Genomic DNA, 26,508 nt, shown 5'->3' on the forward strand with positions numbered 1-26,508 from the left:
ATGTATTATCAATCAATTTAGATGTGGACTGAGAGACTTTAACCATGAGGAAATACAGAGCAAGCAGCAAGCAATAGTCTCCTTGATGGAATCTTTTGTTGTTGTAATCACTCTCAAACACATTCTATTGCATTGAAGTCCATACTGTAATCACTACTCAAGGTGGATTTACTATATTTCTAAAATATAGATCGTTTTTATTGTGCATATGAACACAAAATAGGATATCAAGATGATCAGGCTGCTCTTTCATCCGTGAGCTAATGTTACGTGAGTCGGCGTTGAATGATAATCAGACTTCTGCTCCTACCAGTAGCTCGTTATACACTTTCAGATATCACTTAGTTTCCCCCTCTCCAATCTGTCTAGTACTCACATTTGCATGCAGACCAGTGATTGGCCACTCATATCTTATGCCTCAATAGACAGCCGTGAACTGATTGGCTCCTGCCAGAAGAGGGCATGGAATCCCTGCGACCAAAAACACACATAAAAGGGAGCGTGGAAAACCACAGAGGCAGACAAGCACCTACCTACTACAAGAGAACTTTGAGCACTATCAGAGACCTTATGCTAGAATCTTTGGACAGAAATCTCTGACAATCTACACTCAGTGTGGAATTGCGCAGTTGTTTCTACCGACAGCAACTTCACCAGAAGACAGAAGAGTTTGACTGGTCTTACGTTCTACTATTCTACCTGTCTACTGACAGAGACTGTCAGTGACTGAGCGGCCAGTTTTAAAGACACTTTTAGAAGCATATCGTCATCCAGACAAAAAGCAGTATCATGTCTCTAGCGGTGAAGGAGAAGACGCAGGTGAGGTTGGTGTTCCTGGGGGCGGCCGGCGTGGGCAAGACGGCCCTGATCCGCCGCTTCCTCCAGGACACCTTCGAGCCCAAGCACCGGCGCACCGTGGAGGAGATGCACAGCAAGGAGTACGACATCGGGGGCTCTAAGGTCACCGTGGAGATCCTGGACACCAGCGGCAGCTACTCCTTCCCTGCCATGCGCAAGCTCTCCATCCAGAACAGCGACGCCTTCGCCCTGGTCTACGCGGTCGACGACGCAGAGTCGCTGGAGGCCGTCAAGAGCCTCCGCGACGAGATCCTGGAGGTCAAGGAGGACAAGTACACCCCGATCGTGGTGGTGGGCAACAAGGCAGACCGAGCGGGAAGCGACCGGCAGGTGGCAGCTGACGACGTACTGTCAACGGTGGAGCTGGACTGGAACAACAGCTACGTGGAGACGTCGGCCAAGGAGAACAACAACGTGACGGAGGTGTTCAGGGAGCTGCTGCAGCAGACCAACCTGCCCTGCCGGCTGAGCCCTGCTCTGAGGCGCCGCAGGGAGACCTTCCCCAAAGGAGATCCCAAGGCCTCCCGGCCGCCCATGAACAAGACCAACTCCTGCATCATCTCCTAATAGGGCAGGTGGAAGGAGAAAGAGAGGGAAAGGGCGTGGGCTAGTACACCTGTTAAAGTGCTGCTGGACAAGAGGGAGAGGGAAACTTTGCTATGTATGGGCTGAAAAGGTTGAGGTGAGGGACTGCCAGTGTGCTGAAACAGAACTGAACTCCCAAACACTCTTGATTCCACGTCTGCTTCCCTTGTCCAAGCGATGTGGTTGATATGGGAAGAGGATGGGCGACAATGAATGGTTGTGAAAGAGGACTTGGTCCAACTAATGTAAACATTGTAAGGTGGGGAGATAAGGGTGAAATGGTGACAAAGATGTTCAACTGCTCAGTTGTTTACTTAATGTAACGTGATGCTGCTTATTTGGTTAACAGGCTTCTGCTGTTTCCGTTTAGATCAATGTATAGCTTTTGTATTCAATTGATGCTAATTTTGCAACGTGTGTTTGACATTCACTTGTAATAAGACATTTGACTATTGCAACCATACAAGAAGAGTATTTATTGACTCAAAGGAAAGATTTATATGCTGGGGTTTGTGCAAAGTTAATGGTTTGATGTAAAACACCATCTATTCAGTTGGAAATTCACGTGTAGCACAGCATTATTGTTTACAAAAGACTCGCTTGTATTCAATTTTTTTTTATTGATTTGCTATTAAGCATGACTTGATTAATGTGTGTAAAAAGTGGTGACATGCAAATGTCTACTACATGCAATTTTTATTTTAAACATGTTTTTATATTCTTACATTTTTTAAATTCATGATTTATACATGAAACCGCTTTACCAGTGTTCATTTTACAATGAAATGTTTACCCCATAAAGCTAAATAAATAGTACACAAATAAAATAAAGCTATGATCTCCTGTAATAACTAACTGCATTATGAATATGAGAGACACATTTGCATTCTCAATAGAGAATGAACAACGCAGACACAAACTGGAGGAGTGAAACGGATGTCACACACATCAGACATCGCACACGTCAATCAAATAGCAACGGTCTATCTATCATCATGGCCCCAATAGATGTGCAGGTGCACCATGACGTGGACACCATCTACTACCTGTAGTCTGGTTCAGGTATCAACAAATTTCCACAAACAAACTACAAAAACATACTATCAAATCCCACTACTAGTGAAAGTTTGCACTGTAGGATAAGGCTTAGACCAGGGATGGGCAACTTTGATGGGGGTAGGGACTCATGAGGGGCCACTGTGGCTCACGGGTCTGCATAACCACATCCATACCCACACATGCCTTTTGAGGGCCCTAAGCTAAAAAAAAAATTGGGGGGTGGGGGAAATTGATCCGCGGGCCTACAAAAGAGCTGCCAGTTGCCCATCCCTGGCCTAGGGTATAACTTACAATTACACAAGGCACTTTCTGATAAAATGTTTAAAGATGACTATGCTGGCGTTATCAGGCTACCAGGAATACAATTGAATAACATTAAGCGTAAACCGTCATTTCTAACTGTAAAGAACAAGATAGGCTTATAGAAATTGCAGATATAGCTTACTGTGATTCAGTTCACACAGCCCCACTTCTTGGTCCAGAAAAGGCGTCGAACTGAATTGTGCAGGCTGTATTACAGTCCAACGTCGCCCTCTAACCACAGTTGTCTTTCACTGCGCCCCCCTTCATAAAATATTGATCAACTTTATGAGCATAAATCTTTGTATTTCTTTAAAATTACTGTATTTAAATCAGTCTTCCTTTGAGACATTGACCGTTGCTCTCACAAACAAAATTTGGCTAAATTAGTTACACCTGTGAGCAGTCTAGGCATGCGCCACAAGCCTCAGTGCTGTATGCAAATTAGCATCATTATGAGACAATAGGCAACCTTTCTCAACTGATATAAGGTATTTAGCACAATATACTGCACTTGAGTGAGCCCATCTTGGGACCTTTGTACTTTACAAGGCATATCCCGTACAAAGTATTGTATTTCTGGCTTATTTCGATAGCCTTGCACCATAAATCAAATAGAAGCTCATTGTAATTGAGCATATTAGGAATGTTAAAAACACTGAAAGAAATATGTGTGCGGATGTTCCCTGAATGTCATGAACACAGACAACACGGTCACAGCTTCCAACATAGAAGTAAAGTACAACACACTCTGTCTCCACCAATAGCTGTGGTTGGTCCATGTGCTTCCCCCTGTCCTCATCAGATGCATTGTTTCCCTTCTCATATGGGGAAGTGGCCTGTTGAACGTTAGGCCTGTAGTTCCTCTTTCTGTCCAGTTAAAACATTCTTCCGTACTCTCCCCCTATTCATTCACAGAATGGACGACTGGAGAAGAGAGCTCTATATACACACAGACGAACAGGTACGTAAAGGCCTTTGAGACACAATAGTGTTATTCAATGACATGACTGGGGGCGTTTTAATTGTTATGCCTAAAATTGGTTCTCATATGCAATAATTGTCTGCGATGAGTGTTTACTGAATGTAGTACTACAGCCTACTGTATTGAAATGACTTGGTTTATTTTTTGTAGAGAATCGAAATAAGTTAAAAGTACATATCGTGTCCTCAGTTCAGATGGATTGTCCAGTGTCTCTGGTTGTCTCTGCCCCTAGACTTGGTCAAAGCTCCTCAGCAGTTGTTTCAGAGAATCCTGAGGCGTTTAGAACAAGTTCAGGGTCCTGGACTCTTTTTGACGACTACAATGCATCTCAAGTTCAAACATTCGCTATGAAATGTGATGTGTTCTGTGAAGACAGATCAACAAGCTGGTTGAGACAATATACAAATTCTCTTAATATGCTGCTTGCACGACATAGCTAGCAGGTGCCGTTTGACTCCACATTCTATCCCATAATGAACTGTGGTCCTTCTACTTTTAGCGATATACCGTAGTTGCTATTAATGCGGTCTCCTCAGACAAGCAGAAGTGAAATTATGTGATATCACTTGCACACGTGGGGAAAAAATAAATAAAACTACAAAATATACATGTCCTCACTTCTTTAACAGACTCGTTGCCTAGTCCATCCATGCACTTGCCTCATTCTTTTAAGCCAGTGCCACTTGCTTTCATGACACGGTTCACATGGAAATCAGACAGGCTTCATTTGAATTTATAGAGGAACCCAGATGTTACACACGCACCCGAAACCACCGTCAACATTGAGAGACAATGTTTCCATTGAGTCATTGAGTGTGTGGTAGATCAGAAAAGACGAGAGAAGTAGGCGTATTGAATAAGATGGCAGAAAGAGACAACTGACAGAGCTATTCAGCTTGACCCTCCAACAATCAGCTCAACAGGTTTATTCAGTCCACTGATGGTAAACACTTAGCTGTGTGAGGGAGACGAGAGGCACGCAATATCTAGAAACAGACAAGGCCAACTCAATGCACCTCTGCAGAACAGAGCCAGTGTATCACCATTCAGACTGTTGTTTGCTCATGACAGACTTCAACAGAACACAAAGCTTCAAGGGAACGAGAGAGAAGAGATTATCGCTACACATGAAAGTATGTAAGAGCAGATTTAGGCATTTGTTCTCTTCAAAGGCTCGGCCTTGTCTACTTCCGTGTGGTTAATGGGTTCAGTAAATACCTTGATATGCATATTCCCTGTTTAAATCTATGAGCAAATGGAGATCAAATCCCCATGAAAACAGAGTTGCTGATAGACTGAGGTCCTCGTGATTTGTCTATCATAATTTGAAAAGTGACAGATGAAATAACCTAGTCATGATGTTTTTTGTGTGCAGAAAACGTGTCTATTCTTGTGTCTAAGTGTCTATTCTTGTCCGATATCAGTTAGAGAGGTATCAGTATCTGTGACTAAAATAGGCATTGTCACTTGTTACAATACTGTGCTCTAGTTCAATGGCTGCGAAGGGCTTTGGGCCATGGGCATGTAACTACAAGCTAATTCAGTAACCCTTCAAAAAGACTAACCATGTACCAGTCTTGCTTCAATATTGGAGTTCAATTGATCGCAAATACATATTAATCAAAAAGGCTTAATTAACCAAATGCTATGCTGTACAAGTTGCATACAACACACACAACATGGGATTAAATGAAATGAATCCAAGATATATCAGTGCACTTTGTGCTTCATGAGAGTCTGCATGGGTGATGTATTTACCATGCACATAGTATAGCAGAGTACAGTAAAGGACTATTGGTATGCATGAACAGTAGACATTTATTGAGAATGCAAGATATTTTGTTCTACATAGGAAGTCAATTGGAATGAAAAGAAACAAGTTCCTATGTAACGGAATTGAAAACCCTTGGTCTCACAGTGTGAACACAACGTGTTTGTGCGTGTAGCTCAGTCATCTACTGTGATGTTACGGAACAGGTAGGCCATGGACTCTCCGTTGTGGATGCGTCGGATGGCCTCGGCCAGGATCATACTGACGTCCACCGTCTTGATCTTGGGACACTGGAGCTTCTGGACCTCATGAGGGACTGTATTGGTCACCACCACCTGGGGGGGGGGGGGGGGGGGGACAAGAACACAAAATGGAGAGCTAGGTTACAGCAGTGACTATGTTAAAGAATGCAAAGTTATTTTTTTTGCGTATGCATTGCATATTACTGTATTTGGGTATCGGTTTGTGTACTTGTCTTTTTAAGAAAGCAGATTAGTTTGATTTATCCAGTAAAGAGACATAATTCCAACCTTGAGCAGCTTCAAGTATCAGAGCAGCACAGACTACGTACAATAATTGTCAGCTGTGTGGATGTTAGAAAAAAACAGCCATTTCAGGCTTAATAAAAGCCTGCGCGCATACAGCCTGTGTCCTTCGTCTTACCTCGTCGATGGCGGATTCCTCTATGAGCCGCGGGGCCTCTGCTGAGAGCAGGCCGTGTGTCGCCATGATATAGATCTTATAGGCCCCCCTCTCTTTCAGTATCTCAGCCGCCGCCACAAAGTCCTCCACGTCATCTATGATGTCATCCTGAGAGAGGGAAACAGTTATTAGCGTCTAAATGACACACGAGCTCTGTCATACAGTATGTCCAAATACATCTTACATGAGGACTTCCTCAGAACAGTGAGTGTTAAACATAAATAGTTTTTATACATTTGAAGGCAGAAGTATGCATACATTTAGGTTGGAGTCATTAAAACACATTTTTCAACCACTCCACAAATTTCTTGTTAACAAACTATAGTTTTGGCAAGTCGGTTAGGACATCTACTTTGTGCATGACAAAAGTAATTTTTCCAACAATTGTCTACAGACAGATTATTTCACTTATAATTCACTGTATCACAATGCCAGTGGGTCAGAAGTTTACACACACTAAGTTGACTGTGCCTTTAAACAGCTTGGAAAACTCCAGAAAATGATGTCATGGCTTTAGAAGCCTCTGATAGGCTAATTGACATAATTTGAGTCAATTGGAGGTGTACCTGTGGATGTATTTCAAGGCCTACCTTCAAACAGTGCCTCTTTGCTTGACATCATGGGAAAATCAAAAGAAATCAGCCAAGACCTCAGAAAAAAAATTGTAGACCTCCACAAATCTGGTTTATCCTTGGAAGCAATTTCCAAATGCCTGAAGGTATCACGTTCATCTGTACAAACAATTGCACGCAAGTATAAACACCATGGGACCACGCAGCCGTCATACCGCTCAGGAAGAAGACGCGTTCTGTCTCCTAGAGATGAACGTACTGTGGTGCGAAAAGTGCAAATCAATCCCAGAACAGGATCAAAGGACATTGTGAAGATGCTGGAGGAAACAGGTACAAAAGTATCTTTATCCACAGTAAAACGAGTCCTGTATATCGACATAACCTGAAAGGCCGCTCAGCAAGGAAAAAGCCACTGCTCCAAAACCCACATAAAAAGCCAGACTAGGGTTCGCAACTGCACATGGGGACAAAGATCGTACTTTTTGGAGAAATGTCCTCTGGTCTGATGAAACAAAAATAGAACTGTTTGGCTATCGTTATGTTTGGAGGAAAAAGAGGGAGGCTTGCAAGGTGAAGAACACCATCCCAACCGTGAAGCACGGGGTGGCAGCATCATGTTGTGGGGGTGCTTTGCTGCAGAGGGGACTGGTGCACTTCACAAAATAGATGGCATCATGAGGGGGAAAATTATGTGGATATATTGATGCAACATCAAGACATCAGTCAGGAAGTTAAAGCTTGGTCACAAATGGGTCTTCCAAATGGACAATGACTCCAAGCCTACTCCCAAAGTTGTGGCAAAATGGCTTAAGGACAACAAAGTCAAGGTATTGGAGTGGCCATCACAAAGCCCTGACCTCAATCCCATAGAAAATTTGTTGGCAGAACTGAAAAAGCATGTGCGAGCATGGAGGCCTATAAACCTGACTCAGTTACACCAGCTCTGTCAGAAGGAATGGGCCAAAATTCACTCAATTTATTGTGGGAAGCTCATGGAAGGCTACCCGAAACATTTGACCCAAGTTAAACAATTTAAAGGCAATGCTACCAAATACTAATTGAGTGTATGTAAACTTCTGACCCACTGGGAATGTGATCAAAGAAATAAAAGCTGAAATAAATCATTATTATTTTGACATTTCTCATTCTTAAAATAAAGTGGTGATCCTAACTGACCTAAAACAGGGATTAAATGTCAGGAATTGTGAAAAACTGAGTTTAAATGTATTTGGCTAAAGTGCATGTAAACTTCCGACTTCAACTGTAACACTTTAACTCTTGCTTATTAGCAATAGCTTGGACAATGCAGTTTTTTTTGTCCCATAGGGATCAAAGTTAAACAGAAGAGAGACGATAGAATTCTTACAACAATGATAGCGATGCGACCTCCCACATCTCCCACTACAGTGATAGGCGGTTTCTCCTTGGCCATCATTACTGAAAGAGAAAAGGAGAGAGATTGATCATTACTTTCAAACCAGTGGTGCAGAGGAAATGAGGGGGGGGGGAAAATGACATTCAAATGATTGGGTTGAGGAGAATGAGTAAGAAGGGATCACGTTCAACACCTGCAAAGACCCTCCATGCACGACAGCTCTACCTCAACGTCCACAGACAGCTACAACCCGCTACAGAATCATCCTGAAAACGCTCATTTTGACAGACGGGACAACTAGGTGAAATGATTTGGGCCACTGTACGTATAGGGCAGCTTCAGGCATATTGTGATGGTAGCAACACATGGCTCATGAGTATAGAGCTGTCTTCCTTCCCACAAATAAAACATCCGGTTTGGGATTTAGGGATCCCCACAGCAACCCCATGCCATGCCAAATCACAACCGACTTCAAAGCAGTGTCCTCATCGTCAGCCCGGAGGCGTCCAACCAGATGTCTGCGCATTTAAAAACTCTCAGGGTTGAATCATGAGGCTCTACTTGGAACTGAGGTGTTGACATTAACAAAATAATGTTGTTAAAATATTTTTTTTTAAGGCTTCAGGGAGAGGGGTGAGTTTTTAAATAAACAAGAATCATACCGTTGCTGAAACAGCAAGTTAGCTCGAAAAATTCTAAACTAGGAATTGATCAAGAGAAAGGATGCAGGGGAACAACCAAGCTTGCCATCATGCCTCATTCGGCCTCTGAGGTGCTTGCAATGTTTCCTTCATCTCCATTTGGAGTTATAGACGTAGTTAAATTGCCCAAATGGCATAATGTTTATGGGGAAATGATTGGCTCCATAAAATGTATGCCAATCACCAACCTGGCAGTGGAATACAGTAGGTGCCCTCTGGTAAGCCATATGCATTAGCAGCCCTTTTGTTGGTTGCTTTGAAGGGGTCAAAGGTCAGATAAATGCTACATTTGAGGATGAGAGGCATGCTGAAGGGAATGTTGACAAGCCACACGGTTTCAAACGGATATTAATTGTAGTGCAACTCCAAAGTATACATTAGGAAGAGCCAGGTATTTTTCCAATGATGCTTGCATGAATGCATCCAGCAAATCCGTATTGCTATCGGTAGGGTTGAATGTGATGATTTCATTGGAATTTTGGACGTTCACAGTTAATTGTGTATTAGACAAAAGGCATGTAAATGTCAAAAATGCATCAAGTGAGGAATACCGTACCCTGTAAACTTGGGATGATCTCAAAGACCTTGACACCAATTTGGAGGTGAAGAAATCTGCTGTTTTACAGATATCTTGTTTCAATAATCATACCAGATTTGGTGACAGCCAACAGTCGAAACCAGGGGGGGGGGGGGGGGGGGGGGGGGTCTTCACTGAGGTCCGGGGGCCGCACTTAAAATTGACTACATCTCCTCACCGTCCAATTAAAAAAAAAAATAGTACTCTATCCGTCGCTTTTGGAATTTCCAATGCTCCCACGACTGTCTGGCTTTCGTTTCGATGACTGCTAGCAGGTGGAGCAAAAAATTAAAAGACTAATTATATTATAGGACCATTATCATTTCTACACAGTTCAGATGTGGTTTTAGTCATTTCAATGTTTTTTTGTTTTTTTTACTCAAACCCCCGCGTATGTTTGACCCCCGCCCCCGCCCTCAGTCTAAACACTTAACTGAACTGAGATCTTCACAAAGGGGAATTTAGAAGGTCAGTGCTGCTAGAAATGGAAACTCCCTCAGTAGACATCAACATCACATGCAGGCAGGTATAAGCGATCACAGATAGTATTACAGGATGGGGGTCAGAGGAAGAGAGAGTTGAGCATTACGGTCGTACTTGGGAGCTCTATGCCTGGGAATGAAGCCTGGTGCCTCCCTGTGTCTTCAAAAGATAAAACGGGATACGTTAACACTGTCATATACAGAGAGTATATAAAAAAAACATACAGACAAACAAAGGCAGCATACAGACAAACAACTCCAGAACTGAAGACAGGCCTTCTGGTCCTATTTATCCAAGGAACGCAATAAAATAAAGTTTAATATAAAGAATAACACAGGGGGGAAAAATTGTCTCATTTTCTCAAAGATTAAACGTGTCACTTCGCTCCGTATCTGAATTTAGCTGCTGTTTTGGTAATGTCCGTACCCTGTTCCTGTATAAAGGAGGGAGGAAATGGAGAGAAGTATGAGAGAAAATAAATACAGTCGGCGTATAAAAAGGGAGGAGAAAAAATAAGAAAAAGAGGGCGAGAAGAGAAATCCAGAGGCTGTGTGGAGGAGAGAAACGAGGAGGGTAGAGGGGAACGGACGCCTGTTATTGCCTGCAGTATTTCACAGGCATCTGCAGTAGTGTCAGGCTGCTGAGAAGGAGTGCTTTGTTGCTGAACCAACACATACTACAGCCCTGTCTGGCTGAACACTCCAGTTGTACACTGTCAGCATGAGGACAATGTGTGGAGGTCCTCTTTGCTACTGGTACCTTATGGAATTCAGGGCTAGATATTTTTACAGCATGTCTGTGACAATTGGATTTGTAAAAAATAACTCTCTCTCGGCTATGGGTTGTTATTCGGACAGATTACCACTTTTCCAGTCCATAAATGTAAAATAGTTTGTTCTCTTTTCTGTAAATACTGTTCCATTCGATCTCTGTAAAGCCGCACTTTGACCCAAATGCCATGTTTTACAGTGGCTCTACAATGGATAGGATCAGAGTCTGGGTGTACGTCCGTTCACAAGTGTATGCATGCTACATGGGAGGCCCATCCCAGTGCCGTCTACTCCCCATAAGCAGTGGGTGTTTAACCCTGCTGTTCAGACTCATTACCTTTCTATGGATTCCTCAGATAGACAGCAGTCAGGGCTCAACTCATCCTGTCCTGACACTAGTGGTTACATAAACCAGCACTGTCTGCTGATTAGGCTGATTATATACATGAGAGCAACGCAACAGTGATTTTTGTGTGTTAGGATCAAAGGCAGGAGTATTTTCTAGTGTGTGTGTGTGTGTGTGTGTGTGTGTGCACACGCATGTGCGTGTCGGGGAGTGTCTTACATGGCAGCTCCAGACCAGGGTGACCAGAGGTGGTGCGTCCTGAAGACATTGGAGGGGGAGAGTGTCTTCCGTCGGCCATGTCAGACTCTGAACACTGGGCCTCCCCGTGCATCACCGCCAGGCCCAGCCGCAGCCTCTCAGCATAGGATTGAGCTCTGGAACGCACACAAAGGATTTAAATACATACAGAGCAAACACAATCACCCACAAATCTGCAGCCACAAAACACACTTCAGATCATTCACTATCCATCTTGCTGGAAAACTCCCAACCTTTATGTTACCTCTTGGCCGCCGAAGGAGACTTTGCAACGATAATGGCATTTCTGTAGTCTGGAATCTAGAAACAAATAAACAGTAACAAATAAACATTATCCAACATGATTTCACAGTTCAACGCCAGATTAAAACTAAACTTTAGTCAACAAATACATGATATAATGATACAAGTGACTGGAGAGGATTCTGGGTAGTCTTACTTCCTCCTGGATGTACTGTAGCAGGAAGGGCGAGGCACGCAGGTTATCAACAGGGAAACTGAAGAAGCCCTGGATCTCCTTCTGGTGTAGGTCCATGGTGATGATGTGAGTCAGCCCTGTGATAACACCAGTGGGTCAAGCCAGTGGTGTAAAATACTTAAGCAAAAATACTTTAAAGTACTACTTAAGTAGTTTTTTGGGGGAGGGGGGGGGGGGGTATCTGTACTTTACTATTTATATGACAACTTTTACTTCACTACATTCCTAAATAAAATGTCTGTATATTTTACTTCATACATTTCCCTGACACCCAAAATTACTCGTTACATTTTGAATGCTTAGCAGGACAGGAAAATGGTCCAATTCACGCAAATTTCAAGATAACATCCCTACTGCCTCTGATCTGGCAGACTCACTAAACATAAATGCTTCGCTTGTAAATTATGCCTGCATGTTGTAGTGTGACCCTGGTTATCCTTACATTAAAAAAAAAAGAATTGTGCCGTCTGGTTTGCTTAATAAGCAATTTGAAACAATTTATAATTTTACTTTTGATACATAAGTATATTTTTGAAATTACATTTACTTTTGATAGCTAAGTATATTTATAACCAAATACTTTTAGACTTTTACTCAAGTAGTATTTTCCTGCGTGACTTTCACTTGAGTAATTTCCTATTAAGGTATCTTTACTTTTACTCAAGTATGACAATTGGGTACTTTATCCACCACTGGGTAAAGCAACACCCCGGCTAGACTGGCTTGCGCATGTCCGCATGCAAATTATAATTTTGTCCATCCCCTCAGACACGTGTGTGAAAACCAAGTGTGAATCAATTCTATTAATTTCGGGGCAGATCGAAACAAAAACATTTACAGACATTTTTCGGTTTGCCTGGGAGATGAACATTGGATTGTAATTTAACCTGACATGCATATGGTCCTCTTTTTAGATGTTAGAGCCCGGTAATACAAAATGGTGTTTCTCTACTCTGACGATTAATCCACAGATCAAAGATAACTGTTTCCCTTTTATTATTCTCTCCTCGTTTAGACTTTCAAGCACCCACGTGGGTTTGTATCTTGTGAAAACCAAAACAAGTTCTATTTTAGCATTCGGCAACACAGACGCTCGTTAACACACAAGAGCAATGTGGATAAAATGATTGAATAATATTCATGTGTACATTTTCTTTGTACACATGCTTGCGCATGCAATGTGCCCGGTCTAGTCAGGGTGTTAGCTTTTACAGGGTGATGCAATAAGTGTTTCCCTACTAAAATACCATAATATGACCGTTAGCTTTTCTGCTAGCTGTATGTGGTGAGAGTTTACTTGCTATGGTGTAACGTTACCCGGTCTCAGAGCATTTCGTATTATTCTGTTCGTAAATCGAAGACACTCCATCTAATATGTTATGTTTCGTATGGTATTTATTTATTTGTGGATGTACATCACCCATTTCGTATGATATGTTATGAATTACAATTTGTATTATAAATTCAGGGGAAAAAAATAAACATCCCTTTTTCAGGACCCTGTCTTTCAAAGTTATTTGGATTTTTACGAATTAACCTCAAAGATCTTCATTGTAAAGGGTTTAAACAATGTTTCCCATGCTTGTTCAATGAACCACAAACAATTAATAACATGCACCTATGGAACGGTCGTTAAGACAATAACAGCTTACAGCCGGTAGGCAATTAAGTTCACAGATATGAAAACTTAGGACACTAAAGAGGCCTTTCTACTGACTCTGAAAAACACCAAAAGAAAGATGCCCAGGGTCCCTGCTCATCTATGTGAACGTGCCTAAGACGCCTAAGACAGCGCTACAGGGAGACAGGACAGACAGCTGATCGTCCTCGCAGTGGCAGACCACGTGTAACAACACCTGCACAAGATCGGTACATTCGAACATTACACCTGCAGGACAGGTACAGGATGGCATCAACAACTGCCCGATGGACTGCAGTACTTAGTGTAGCTGGTGGCCACACCAGATACTGACTTACTTTTGATTTGATTTTAGTTACATGTCTATGGAACTTGTTCAGTTTATGTCTGTTGTTGATTCGTATGTTCATACAAATATTTACACGTTAGTTGGCAGTTGACAGTGAGAGGACGTTTCTTTTTTTGCTGAGTTTATATGTCAACATAGCTCAAGCAATAGGAAGCGCTCTCATCCAATTATATGCAGACAATACAGTCTTATTCTCAGCTGGCCCTTCCCCGGATTGTGTGTTAAATGCTCTACAACACTCAAACTGGACCGTTTTCTCTCCATCTCTTCATTCAAAGACTCAATCATGGACACTCTTACTGACAGTTGTGGCTGCTTCGTGTGATGTATTGTTGTCTCTACCTTCTTGCCCTCTGTACCCAATAATGTTTGTACTGTTTTGTGCTGCTACCATGTTGCTTTGCTGCTATGTTGTTGTCATGATGTGTTGCTGCCATGCTGTGTTTTGTCCTACATTTTATTTTACAATCCCAGCCCCCGTAGGAGGCCTTTTGGTAGGCCGTCATAGTAAATAATAAATTGTTCTTAAGTGACTTGCCTAGCTAAATTAAAGGTTGAATAAAAATAAACTACAATTTTTCAAAACGTACAATATGTTCAGAATTTCCAAAACGTACTATAAAGTTACAAAACGTATGATGCGGTTAAGGTTAGCTAAAAGGGTTAGGGTTAGCTAACATGCTAAGTAGTTGAAAAGTAGCTTAAATGCTGAAGTTATCCGTGATGAAATTCGAACTCGCAACCTTTGGGATGCTAGACATTCGCCTTATAACATGCTGACCCGACCGGACACGTTGTGTGCACGAGCGTCGCAAAATAAATGTAGAAATCCATGTTATACAATTATTGCACCCACACTGCTCACGCGTGCCAACGAGCGTCTGCGACGTCAAGGGCTAAAATAGAAGTAATTCCTATTTCTGACGCAGATCGCGCGTAAAGTCCTGCCTCTCCCATCTCCTCATTGGTTTATAGAAGCAGCTACCCACGTGCCATCTTCTCATTGGTTATACCCACCTGGGTGATTGAAAGACGAACTGTGTTGCCGGTTGTCGTGGTAATACACTGCTCAAAAAAATAAAGGGAACACTTAAACAACACAATGTAACTCCAAGTCAATCACACTTCTGTGAAATCAAACTGTCCACTTAGGAAGCAACACTGATTGACAATACATTTCACATGCTGTTGTGCAAATGGAATAGACAAAAGGTGGAAATTATAGGCAATTAGCAAGACTCCCCCCAAAACAGGAGTGATTCTGCAGGTGGTGACCACAGACCACTTATCAGTTCCTATGCTTCCTGGCTGATGTTTTGGTCACTTTTGAATGCTGGCGGTGCTCTCACTCTAGTGGTAGCATGAGACGGAGTCTACAACCCACACAAGGGGCTCAGGTAGTGCAGTTCATCCAGGATGGCACATCAATGCGAACTGTGGCAAAAAGGTTTGCTGTGTCTGTCAGCGTAGTGTCCAGAGCATGCAGGCGCTACCAGGAGACAGGCACATTTGTGGCCTGCTGGAGGTCATTTTGCAGGGCGCTGGCAGTGCACCTCCTTGCACAAAGGCGGAGGTACCGGTCCTGCTTCTGGGTTGTTGCCCTCCTACGGCCTCCTCCACGTCTCCTGATGTACTGGCCTGTCTCCTGGTAGCGCCTCCATGCTCTGGACACTACGCTGACAGACACAGCAAACCTTTTTGCCACAGTTCGCATTGATGTGCCATCCTGGATGAACTGCACTACCTGAGCCACTTGTGTGGGTTGTAGACTCCGTCTCATGCTACCACTAGAGTGAGAGCACCGCCAGCATTCAAATGTGACCAAAACATCAGCCAGGAAGCATAGGAACTGAGAAGTGGTCTGTGGTCACCACCTGCAGAATCACTCCTGTTTTGGGGGGTGTCTTGCTAATTGCCTATAATTTCCACCTTTTGTCTATTCCATTTGCACAACAGCATGTGAAATCTATTGTCAATCAGTGTTGCTTCCTAAGTGGAAAGTTTGATTTCACAGAAGTGTGATTGACTTGGAGTTACATTGTGTTGTTTAAGTGTTCCCTTTATTTTTTTGAACAGTGTACAATGAAAGTTTAGATGCGATCACCATATAAGTTCAAAGATGAAAAAGCCTGGAAGGAGGAGAGATGGCTAGAAACGATTCAGTTGGCCATTTTATGTGTGGATTCATTGTCGGAGTAGAGGTCCTTGTGCATTTCAGGTAAAATAACAACTCAATGTTAATATCCCAGGACAAATTAGCTAGCAACAGCAAGCTAGCTAAATAGGACAAATTAAGGTAAGCTAGCAAGTGCAAGCTAACTAGCTAAATTGCCATACATGTTTAATGCTTTTCGACCTGTCCCCAAATTAATGTCATTGGTTCAGAGTTTGTTTTGATATTTTAACCTGCGTGTCGTGATCGCGTTTGGTGTGGGGGGGCAAAATACATTTATGCACGATGGCACACGCGCGCAGCCGGTTTGGATTCCGTGTAAGCCCGCCCACCCACCCGACATCAAATTTTTGCCTTAGACCATCTGTCTTATGTAACATATCATACAACTTCTGTGTCCCGGGATTTACATTTCCTATGTTACGTCTAGTAGATCATCAAGGACAACAACCACCTGAGCCACTGCCTGGTCACCCCGCTATCATCCAGAAGGCGAGGTCAGTACAGGTGCATCAAAGCTGGGACCGAGAGACTGAAAAACAGCTTCTATCTCAAGGCCATCAGACTGTTAAATAGCCATCACTAGCACATTAGAGACTGCTGCCTAAATAAATATACTTGAAATCATTGGGCACTAGTAATTGGAACATTAGTTACTTTAATATTGTTTACATATTTTGCATTACTCTTCTCATATGTATATACTGTATCTTAAGTCTATGCCACTCTGACATTGTTCGTCCATATATTTATATATTCTTAATTCCATTCCTTTACTTATTTGTGTGTATTGTGAAATTGTTAATATTTACGTGTTAGATATTACTGCACTGCTGGAGCTAGAAACACAAGTATTTTGCTACACCCGCAATAAGATCTGCTAAACACGTGTATGTGACTAATAAAAGTTGATTTGAGACCAGGCTGCGTTACCTCACAGTACGTGGTAAAGCATTCTTTTTCATAATAACTATGTGTATAACTCCTACCAAATGATTCCTTTGTGTACAACTTATCTTAGCAGTGTTTTAACCATCTTCCTAAAACATTGTAACCATTTATGCAACCATTTTTGGTTTATATTGGTATCACAACAACAAGAAAACCACATGATGCATGCAGTAGCCATATAGTATCATACCGGCTTTGGCGAGCATGGAGGCCAGCAACTTGCAGACAATGGAGCCCCTTTTCCTCATCTTGCACTGCTTGCTGTAAGGGAAGTAGGGGATGACCCCAATGATGTTCTTGGCACAGTTAGTCTTGAGAGCGTAGGCCATGACCAGCAGCTCCATGATGGCCGTGTTCACATCTCTGGGCAGGACAAAAGAACCGTTCAAAAGGCGATGGAGACAGACGGACAGAGATAAGATAATGTAATAAGATAAGCAAGAGTGAGATAAAGAGTAGTATGTGTAGATATTTGGATAGAGATAAGATAAGTAAGATAGAGTCAAGAGTAGTTATTGTAGATATTTCAGTAAACTGTTGAATAAAACTGGCTGCTGTGTTATGGTTTTAAAATGTGCATGTCGTAGTAACTGACGTGGTACAGAATTCAAGATGTCGGCGCGTCTCAAGACCACATTGGCCCCACAGAATGTTTATGCTCACAGAGTGAACACTCGTCTTTGTTGAAACACATCCACTACACATTTGAGTGAGTCTATGACGCTAGTCAGTATCCTACAATGTTAACTTACTTGAGCGCCACACTAATAGTCGTTCCCTAAACCCTGAAGTATAACCTTGAAAGCTTTTGGGGCATTTCTAAATAATTAAGCCCCGCAAGATCATATCGAAGAACGACTCCATTGTTGTAGGGGATTCAGCCGGTTCATGAGAGAAGCAGAGGCAAACTTTGTTGGGGACTTGATGCACTGTTACAAACACTATAATTTGAAGCTTAACTCATACAAAGAGTGCAATGAGGTAGTGCCAGAGTAGATTTGGCCTAGGCAGCATCCTGAAAACAGCAGAGCCAACCACAATCATTAAAGAGTAACTCAACCCCAATTTCACCCTTTGCCCAACCCTTCATATGTTCTAAAAATGCATTCGGGGGAGAAGTTGTGGTTGGGGGGGAATTACTCATAAATATTCATTTCGGGGGTGGGTAAACAGTTATACCTGCTCCCAACACTTTCTCACTAAAGCATCATCTAATAAAGTGATGTGCATTGTAAGCAAATACATCTCTGGACAGTCAGCTCACAGTGGTTAGTCACCAAGTTCCTGACATCTATTGCCACTTGCGGTTTAAGATCGAATCCCCCTTGGGATGCAAACAAATATATATTTTAAAATGTGGACTCACATTTATTGCAGTATTGTGTTGGGAATCAAATGCATTCGTCAGCTTGAAAATGAAGATTAGGGGCTCAATTCAATCCAACCTGTATTACATTATTTACACAGTAGCTCTTTTCCCAATTGTCAAATTAACTCACAGATTAGTCTTGGGTACCAGGGCCGGCCCGCTCATTAGGTAGGATTAGGTGAACACCTATGGTGTCAGATTGACTAGGGTGCTATTTTCTGAGCTAAATTGACCAAGATTCACCTCCAACAACACATCACATAATTCTGCCCAAAAACAATGACAACTTCTCTCAACCTGTGGCATATGGGCTTTTAAAGTGAGCGCTGATGCTGCCCTATGATAAGCAGTGCAAACTTTGTCAAAGGCAGGGACGCAAAATATTTATCTTGTCCATTCCAAGCGCACCTCTCCAGGGCGCTGTTGGAGAGAGACAGCGCTGCGGCGTTCCACCAACATACCATCAACGGAAATGACATAAATCATGTAGCATATGGTAGAACGAGTATGTGGCCTTTTCTGTAGCCTACAGGCTGGAGATAAAATGTATGACAATGTAATGAGACGGACGCTTTTTACATCATACAGGTTTATCCCAATCAAATAGCCTAACCTAAACAGCATTCCAATCAAATAAAGAATGCACTGACATTAACAAACATATCCTAAAAACAGGACAGGTCAAAGTAAAATAGACAATCAGGCTACTCAGAATTGCTCTCCAGGACATTCATCCCGTGGGCTAAATTTCATGATCAGTGGTTTCAAGTTTGTATGCGTACATTTTTTACAAGCTGATAGTGAAAAATAAAATTCTGTATTTCCCGCTGTGTAAACACATTGCAAATAGGCTCAGAATAACTCCTACTGATAAAATTGGATAGGTGATACAGCTTAAATAGCAACATTTATTAGTCACAGGAATCAGGACTAAGGACTAATAACGCCAATGCAACGGCCTGTTTCACAAATGATGGGCCTACACCATTGTGGGCTGACATGGTAGGCTACACCCCAGCAAGCACGGACCGACACCGTCTTTTGGACGTCTTTTTTTGGTCCGGTCGTCTTTTTTTGTTTTTTACCAATGGTAGGCCTACCACACAGATGGGCATTCATAAAATTACATTTTAGACAATACTGTAGGCCAGGGATGATTCGTGTCACACTTCTGCCCTAGATAACACATCTGACACCAATAATCAACTAATCATTATCTTCAGTTTAGAATGGAATTAGTTTCAGCAGCTGTGTTGACTAGGGATGTGGAAAAAGTTTGACTCCCCTCCCACCCCCAAGGACTGGAGTTCCCCATCCCTGCAGTAGGCTATACCTCAGTAAGCACAGACCGATGCTGACGCCTTTTGGACGTATTTTTTTGTCCGGTCTGGACCAGCCTTTATTTGGAACAAACAGACATCTATGAATTACATCTTGTCAACTTTCATTCAGAACCGAAAACGAACATTATTTCAACGTCCGGAATAGATGTCTTTTTACCTTTCATTCAGAACCTAAATTGAACCCAACGTCTGGAAAAATGTATTTTAGACGTCTTTCCAACATTTGTGCTTACTGGGAGTATTCTTGAAGGGGCAGCAATTTTTTTGTCTCACCTAAGGGTGCAGCACAGGCGAGTAAAACCCTACAACTACTACCAGGGATAAAATTTGTAAATTAAGGGTTTGAAATAAAAATGTATATCTTGCTCATGTGGGATTAGAACTCCCAACCATTGAACTATGAGCCACCAATTAGTCATAGCAGTTGGGAGAAAATATGAGTTGACATGGCCACCATTGTCATCTATTTCTCGTTATGATGGACATACCTACGAATATAAAACGTAAAATCCTCATAGCCCACGTTTTTATTCTTCGTAAAAGCACAGAAAGGTATGAAACGGTAATCAAAAACATTGAATTTGGTCATATGTGGAAATGTGCCTTACTGCCTTTTGAGTTGTGTAACGTCAGTAGTTTAGTCAGGATAAAAAAAACTGGCACACTAAATTAGCACACTCCACTTACCAAGACCATTGCAAATAAGGCGTGCTGTCACCTGCTTTAATAGTGAGCCTTGAGGTGGTACCACCCAGCACATCTAGAAGGGAGTGGATTTCATACCCCACCCTTGAGATGCTGAAGAGGCACTATATTAAGGTGCCTTCTTTACATTATGATTTCAAATGGTTGAATTTAACCGCTAGATACAAAAAGAGCTAGATTTACTACTAAAATACCTAAATATCACTTTTGCAATGAACTGTCAAAATGAAGACCGGAATTGATGCGTTTCACTATAAATAAGCCAAAAACATCTGGTTTTCGATTAAGATACATAAAAAGTTCAGGAAAGTTACTCTTCACAGGTCAGTGCCCCCTAGCTGGCTGTTAATATTGCTCTCTCACTTCACCAGGCAGCTCCTGCCAACCAATGAATGACATAACCACTGGATGAAAAGATGTTGGTGGAGACAGAGCCCCACGGGGGCCATTCTGACTGATCAGCGATGGATCAACAACGTCTGCCTGATTTCACAAGGGAATACATTTACTTTCCTCTCACCTAGTTTCTAATGATCCATTTGGTTCTGTGGCGATACGGCCTATCCAACCAACTAGAATAGACACACTCATTTCAGATGGTGTAGAAGAAAAGACACCCGGATCCTCTCACCTTGGAATGGTCTGGATGATAAAGATGTCTTGACCACGAACAGACTCCTTCACGTCCACCCTGGTTTCTGTAAATATAAAAAAAAGAAGCAAATCAGTTTCAGGAGCAAGTAACCCAACATACAGTATGCCGACCATCATCTACGGTGCATTCGGAAGGTATTCAGACCCCTTGATTTTCTTCATGTTAAAGCCTTATTCTAAAATGTATTAAATCAAGCCTTTATGGTACAGTGGCCAGATGGAAGCCACTCCTCAGTAAAATGCACGTTGACAGCCTGCTTGGAGTTTGCCAAAAGGCACCTAAAGACTTTCAGACTATGTGATAGAAGAGTCTTTGGTGTGATGAAACCAAGATTGATCTTTGGCCAGAATGCCAAGCATCTCGTCTGGAGGAACCCTGGCACCATCCCTACAGTGAAGCATGGTGGTGGCAGTATCATGCTGTGGGGATGTTTTTCAGCGGCAGGATTGAGGGAAAGCTGAACTGACCAAAGTATCATTGATGAAAACCTGCTCCAGAGTGCTCAGGACATCGACCCTAAGCACACAGCCAAGACAACGCAAGAGTGGCTTTGGGACAAGCCTCTGAATATCATTGAGTGGCCCAGCCAGAGCCCGGACTTAAACCTGATCGAACTTCTCTGGAGAGACCTGAAAATAACTGTGCAGCGACGCTCCCCATCCAATCTGACAGAGCTATAGCCGATCTGCAGAGAAACATTGAAGAAACTCCCCAAATACAGGTGTGCCAAGCTTGTAGCGTCATACCTAAGAAGACTTGAGGCTGTAATCGCTGCCAAAGGTGCTTCAACAAACTACTGAGTAAAGGGTCTGAATACTTATGTAAATGTAATACATTTGCAAAAATGTCTAAACCTGTTTTTGCTTTGTCATTGTGGTATTGTGTATAGATTGATGATGAAAGAAAACTATTTAATCAATTTTAGAATAGGGCTGTAATGTAACAACATGTGGAAAAAGTCAAAGGGTCTGAATACTTTCCGAATGCACTGTATACACTGTATAAAAATAAAAATAAATAAACTTGATTTATACTAGGGACATTTAACTCTTACACTACGAGGTCCAGAGCCTGCTGGTTTTCTGTTCTACCTGATAATTACTTGCACACCTGGTGTCCCAGGTCTAAATCAGTCCCTGGTTAAAGGGGAACAATGAAAAGATGCAGTGGAACTGGCTTCGAGGTCCAGATTTGAGTTTAAGGGATCTATACTATAGTTCTATAGTAAGCCTGTGGACTTTATATACACTGAGTGTACAAAACATTAAAGGACTTTCCATGACAGGCTGACCAGATGAAAACTATGATCCCTTATTGATGTCAGTTGTTAAATCCACTTCATAATCAGTGTAGATGAAGGGGAGGAGACAAGGCTTAAAAACCCTTCTTTACCTAAGACAACTGAAACATGGATTGTGTATGTGCGCCATTCAGAGGGTGAATGAGCAAAACAAAATATTTAAGTGCCTTTGAACGAGGTATGGTAGCAGGTGCCAGGTGCACTGGTTTGTGTCAAGAAGTACAACGTTGCTGGGTTTTTCACACTGAAGAGTTTCCCTGTGTGTGTCAAGAATGGTCCACCACCCAAAGAACATCCAGCCAACTTGACATCTCTGGGAAGCATTGGAATCAACATGGGCCAGCATCCCTGTGGAACGCTTTCGACCCCTTGTAGAGTCCATGGCCCACGAATTGAGGCTGTTCTGAGGGCAAAAGTGTGGGGGGGGGGGGGGGGGGTGCAACTCAATGTGACTCGTTTCAGGAAAACTCCTGCCGCGTCACTACTCACATGAGGTATTTGAATGTAAAGATATTTTTTTTAATCAAAATGCTTATTTCTGTAATGTGAACTCTCAAGTGCCTTAATAACAAAATTGTATTCCATCTGTAAATACAAATAAAATAGTTAAATTACGAGCCTTGTTGGTTAAGCTATGGAAAAAGACAGGAACCTTTCTGCTAGCCATGATTAGCTGAGATAATGGATGGGCTGGACACGCTTGTTTCTATAACATGAGCTGCTCAGTATGTAAAGATATTTTTTTTAATCAAAATGCTTATTTCTGTAATGTGAACTCTCAAGTGCCTTAATAACAAAATTGTATTCCATCTGTAAATACAAATAAAATAGTTAAATTACGAGCCTTGTTGGTTAAGCTATGGAAAAAGACAGGAACCTTTCTGCTAGCCATGATTAGCTGAGATAATGGATGGGCTGGACACGCTTGTTTCTATAACATGAGCTGCTCAGTATGTATAGGTAATCCTTTCAAACGCTCCTTTTTTGAAAGATATCACAAAGACTGCAAAAGTGTTGCTAATGTTTTCCACTTTCGTGAGGACAGTTTGGAAATCGGTGGAATGCCCAGTGGAAGCAGAGTATGATAGCTAAGGAAATGGAGAAAATTCTGACGTTTGACTGCAAATATGCAGAGGGAGTCAAAAAGAGAACGCACAGAAGGCTGTTGTAAAAAAACACCTGTCTCCGGATTACATCTTCAAAATAAGGTGAACCACGGCATCCGTGAGGGAGAAATGTTAATCTATGAATATGGGTAAGAGAGCCTAGCTAGCTACATTTTCCAATATTATCCGTTTCTAATTGGCAGAAAATAATTTTCATTGGAAGTTAAAGCGTACTGTTAGTTAGCTGGCTAGCTAACGTTAGCTGGCTAGCTAACGTTAGCTGGCTAGCTAACGTTAGCTGGCTAGCTAACGTTAGCTGGCTAGCTAACGTTAGCTGGCTAGCTAACGTTAGCTGGCTGGCTAGCTAACGTTAGCTGGCTGGCTAGCTAACGTTAGCTGGCTGGCTAGCTAACGTTAGCTGGCTGGCTAGCTAACGTTAGCTGGCTGGCTAGCTAACGTTAGCTGGCTGGCTAGCTAACGTTAGCTGGCTGGCTAGCTAACGTTAGCTGGCTGGCTAGCTAACGTTAGCTGGCTGGCTAGCTAACGTTAGCTGGCTGTCTCGCTAGCTAAGATTATGTGTATGATCTGTGTAGTAATATTATTCATATCTCAGAGCCATTTGCATTGCTAGCTATAGCCTAATGTTAGCTAAGTAACATTGAACCTAGTTGTTTAGCTTTAGCTACCTGTAGATTCATAAAGGACAGTAACATGAGTTGGGATTATGGTTCGTTGTCTAAAAAACTATTCAAATTATTTTTAGAAAGACTCCACTATGCAAGTAACCTTTCACTGTCCTGTTAACACCTTTGTATCCTATGCATGTGACAAATAAACATTTATTTTATTTGATATAGTGCATGGATACCAGAAATGGTAATGTGAAGAACATGACCTGCACCAAAGACAAATTAGGATATAGCGTTAGGCCAACGAGACAGTGTCCAAGTACTAAAATTATTTTATTTAGTCACAATCACAACCATAAGATATTTTCTCTAATTAGCTTGCCATTAACTTGTAAAGTTAGAAACGTTTCTAACAAGCTAGAAACGACGAAAAAAACATTGTTTAGAAAGTTGCTTTTAGTTGCCTGGTTTGCTAGATTTACATAAACTAAATTCATTTTTAAACAGATGGGTTTATTGGTGTTAAAATACACCAGTCATGCTATTTTGAACCACCAGGGTGCTGATGTCATACAGCCTGTCGTTTCTGTGTTTATACTTTTTCATAACGACAACGATAAGTTTGATGTTGGACGATAATAGAATGTTCATGGTGTCACTGCGACAACTGTATACAGACATGTCAATAGACATAGTATAAACCTTTAGTCTTAATCTTTGTTTAGTACACTACTGTACTCACTCGGTTTAGCAAATGGCCTCACGTGAATCCGTAGAGATGGGTGGGGCTAAGGCTTAAGAGGGTGTGAACGATAATGAACGGGTGTAGACAAAGAGCTCTCCAATAGGTGTAACAACATGTGGGGTTACATGTTTATCAACTTTCAAAGAAGAAGTACTTTCCCAATTGTTCCTCAAACTGTAGTGTATGATACCATTTTCTAGCTCTAAGTTTACTTTAATCCAACGTAAAAAATATTTTTTTAAATAAAATTTTGCCACATAAGACCGAATCGAGCTGGTCGTTCACATATAAGGTGTGCTTAATGTTTTGAACACTGTGTATACTGTATGAAGCTGAAAAGGATAACCTGGCATCTCACCTCTGTTGGACTCTTGGTAAACAACTGACTTTCCCAAGTCTACGCCAAGCCGTCTGCAAGGAGAAGGAAGATGTTAGACAGTAAAAGAACAGGACCCACCGTGTAAGCAACATGCCCAACTGTCATCAATTACTATTATTAATAAGAATAATGATTATTATTGTGGGTGCTTATATTTGTCCTATTTCATAGAAGTACAATTGTATTATGCACGTGTGAATTGAAAATGTTGTTTTTTTGCATATTCAAACTCAACGAGAGAGACAATCAGAGAGTGGGGTCACACCCAGGGTCTGCCATTATCAACGGTGAACCTGGAGCATTTAGGGTTAAGTGTCTTGCTCATGGGCACGTCGACAGATTTTTCACCTTGTCGGCTTGGGGATTCGAACTAGCGACATTTGTTACTGGCCCAACACTAACTGCTAGGCTACTTAACTAGTCCACTCATTTCTCAAATGCCCTGACCGTACAAAAACATTGAGTGAGAACAGTGAGAAATGCAAAGTGAGTTGTTTATGACATGGCTACTCGCCATCCGCTGAAGTGAAAGCACTGATGTTGGGCGACGAGGCCTGGCTCGCAGTCGGCGTTCCAATTCATCCCAAAGGTGTTCGATTGGGTTGAGGTAAAGGGTTCTGTGCAGGCCAGTCAAGTTCTTCCACACCGATCTCAACAATCCATTTCTGTATGGACCTTGATTTGTGCATGGGGGCATTGTCATGCTGAAACAGGAAAGCCGTAGCGTTAAGATTATCCTTCATTGGAACTAAGGGGCCGAGCCCAAACCATGACAGACAGCCCCAGACCATTATTCCTCCACCAAACATTAAAGTTTGCACTATGCAGTAGGGCAGGTAGTGTTCTCCTGGCATCAGCCAAACCCAGATTCGTCTGTCGGACTGCCAGATGGTGAAACATGATTCATCACTGCAGAGACCGCGATTCCACTGCTCCAGAGTCCAATGGCGGTGAGCTTCACACCACCCCAGTCGATGCTTGGCATTGCGCATGGTGATCTTAGGCTTGTGAGGGGTTGGGTTAAATGCAGAAGACACATTTCAGTTATAGAACTGACTAGATATCCCCCTTTTCCTTGTGATACAGCCTGGATTCGAAACAGAGTTTTGAGAACTGAGATGAAGTGCCTTAGATGGGGCTCCCGGGTGGTGCAGCAGTCTATGTGCTGTTGAAAATATTTTTACCGGAATAAAAGTAATCTACCAGAGACAACACATTTTTAATTTTATCGAACTAGGCAAGTCAGATAAGAACAAATTCTTATTTACAATGACTGCCTACCCCAGCCAAACCCTCCCCTAACCCGGACGACGCTGGGCCAACTGTGCGCCGTTATTGGGACTCC

General features: G+C 42.2%; 2 protein-coding genes across 2 annotated transcripts in view; one reads left to right on the plus strand and one right to left on the minus strand.

Annotated features, from left to right (window-relative positions):
- Positions 1-501: 501 nt before the first annotated feature.
- On the plus strand, positions 502-2,274 carry LOC129837927 (GTP-binding protein Rhes-like). Its single transcript, XM_055904463.1, has one exon. The coding sequence runs from the start codon at positions 790-792 to the stop codon at positions 1,423-1,425; it is 636 nt and encodes a 211-aa protein (XP_055760438.1). The 5' UTR covers positions 502-789; the 3' UTR covers positions 1,426-2,274.
- A 3,313-nt stretch (positions 2,275-5,587) lies between these two features.
- LOC129837912 (phosphoribosyl pyrophosphate synthase-associated protein 1-like) overlaps positions 5,588-26,508 on the minus strand; it is a 28,559-nt gene continuing 7,638 nt past the window's right edge. The window contains exons 2-10 of the mRNA XM_055904440.1: positions 25,143-25,195; positions 20,981-21,047; positions 17,123-17,295; positions 11,782-11,897; positions 11,587-11,642; positions 11,304-11,458; positions 8,199-8,269; positions 6,222-6,368; positions 5,588-5,893 (exon numbers count right to left, since the gene is read on the minus strand). Coding sequence (XP_055760415.1) covers positions 5,735-5,893; positions 6,222-6,368; positions 8,199-8,269; positions 11,304-11,458; positions 11,587-11,642; positions 11,782-11,897; positions 17,123-17,295; positions 20,981-21,047; positions 25,143-25,195 — 997 coding nt within the window. The 3' untranslated portion in view covers positions 5,588-5,734. The remainder of the gene's footprint in view (positions 5,894-6,221; positions 6,369-8,198; positions 8,270-11,303; positions 11,459-11,586; positions 11,643-11,781; positions 11,898-17,122; positions 17,296-20,980; positions 21,048-25,142; positions 25,196-26,508) is intronic.

Source organism: Salvelinus fontinalis, chromosome 3 (assembly GCF_029448725.1).
Source record: "Salvelinus fontinalis isolate EN_2023a chromosome 3, ASM2944872v1, whole genome shotgun sequence".
In the NCBI taxonomy this organism is placed as follows: Eukaryota; Metazoa; Chordata; class Actinopteri; order Salmoniformes; family Salmonidae; genus Salvelinus; species Salvelinus fontinalis.

Coding starts and splice junctions, on each gene's coding strand:
- LOC129837927 (XM_055904463.1), top strand. CDS start 790: ATGTCTCTAGCGGTGAAGGAGAAGACGCAGGTGAGGTTGGTGTTCCTG.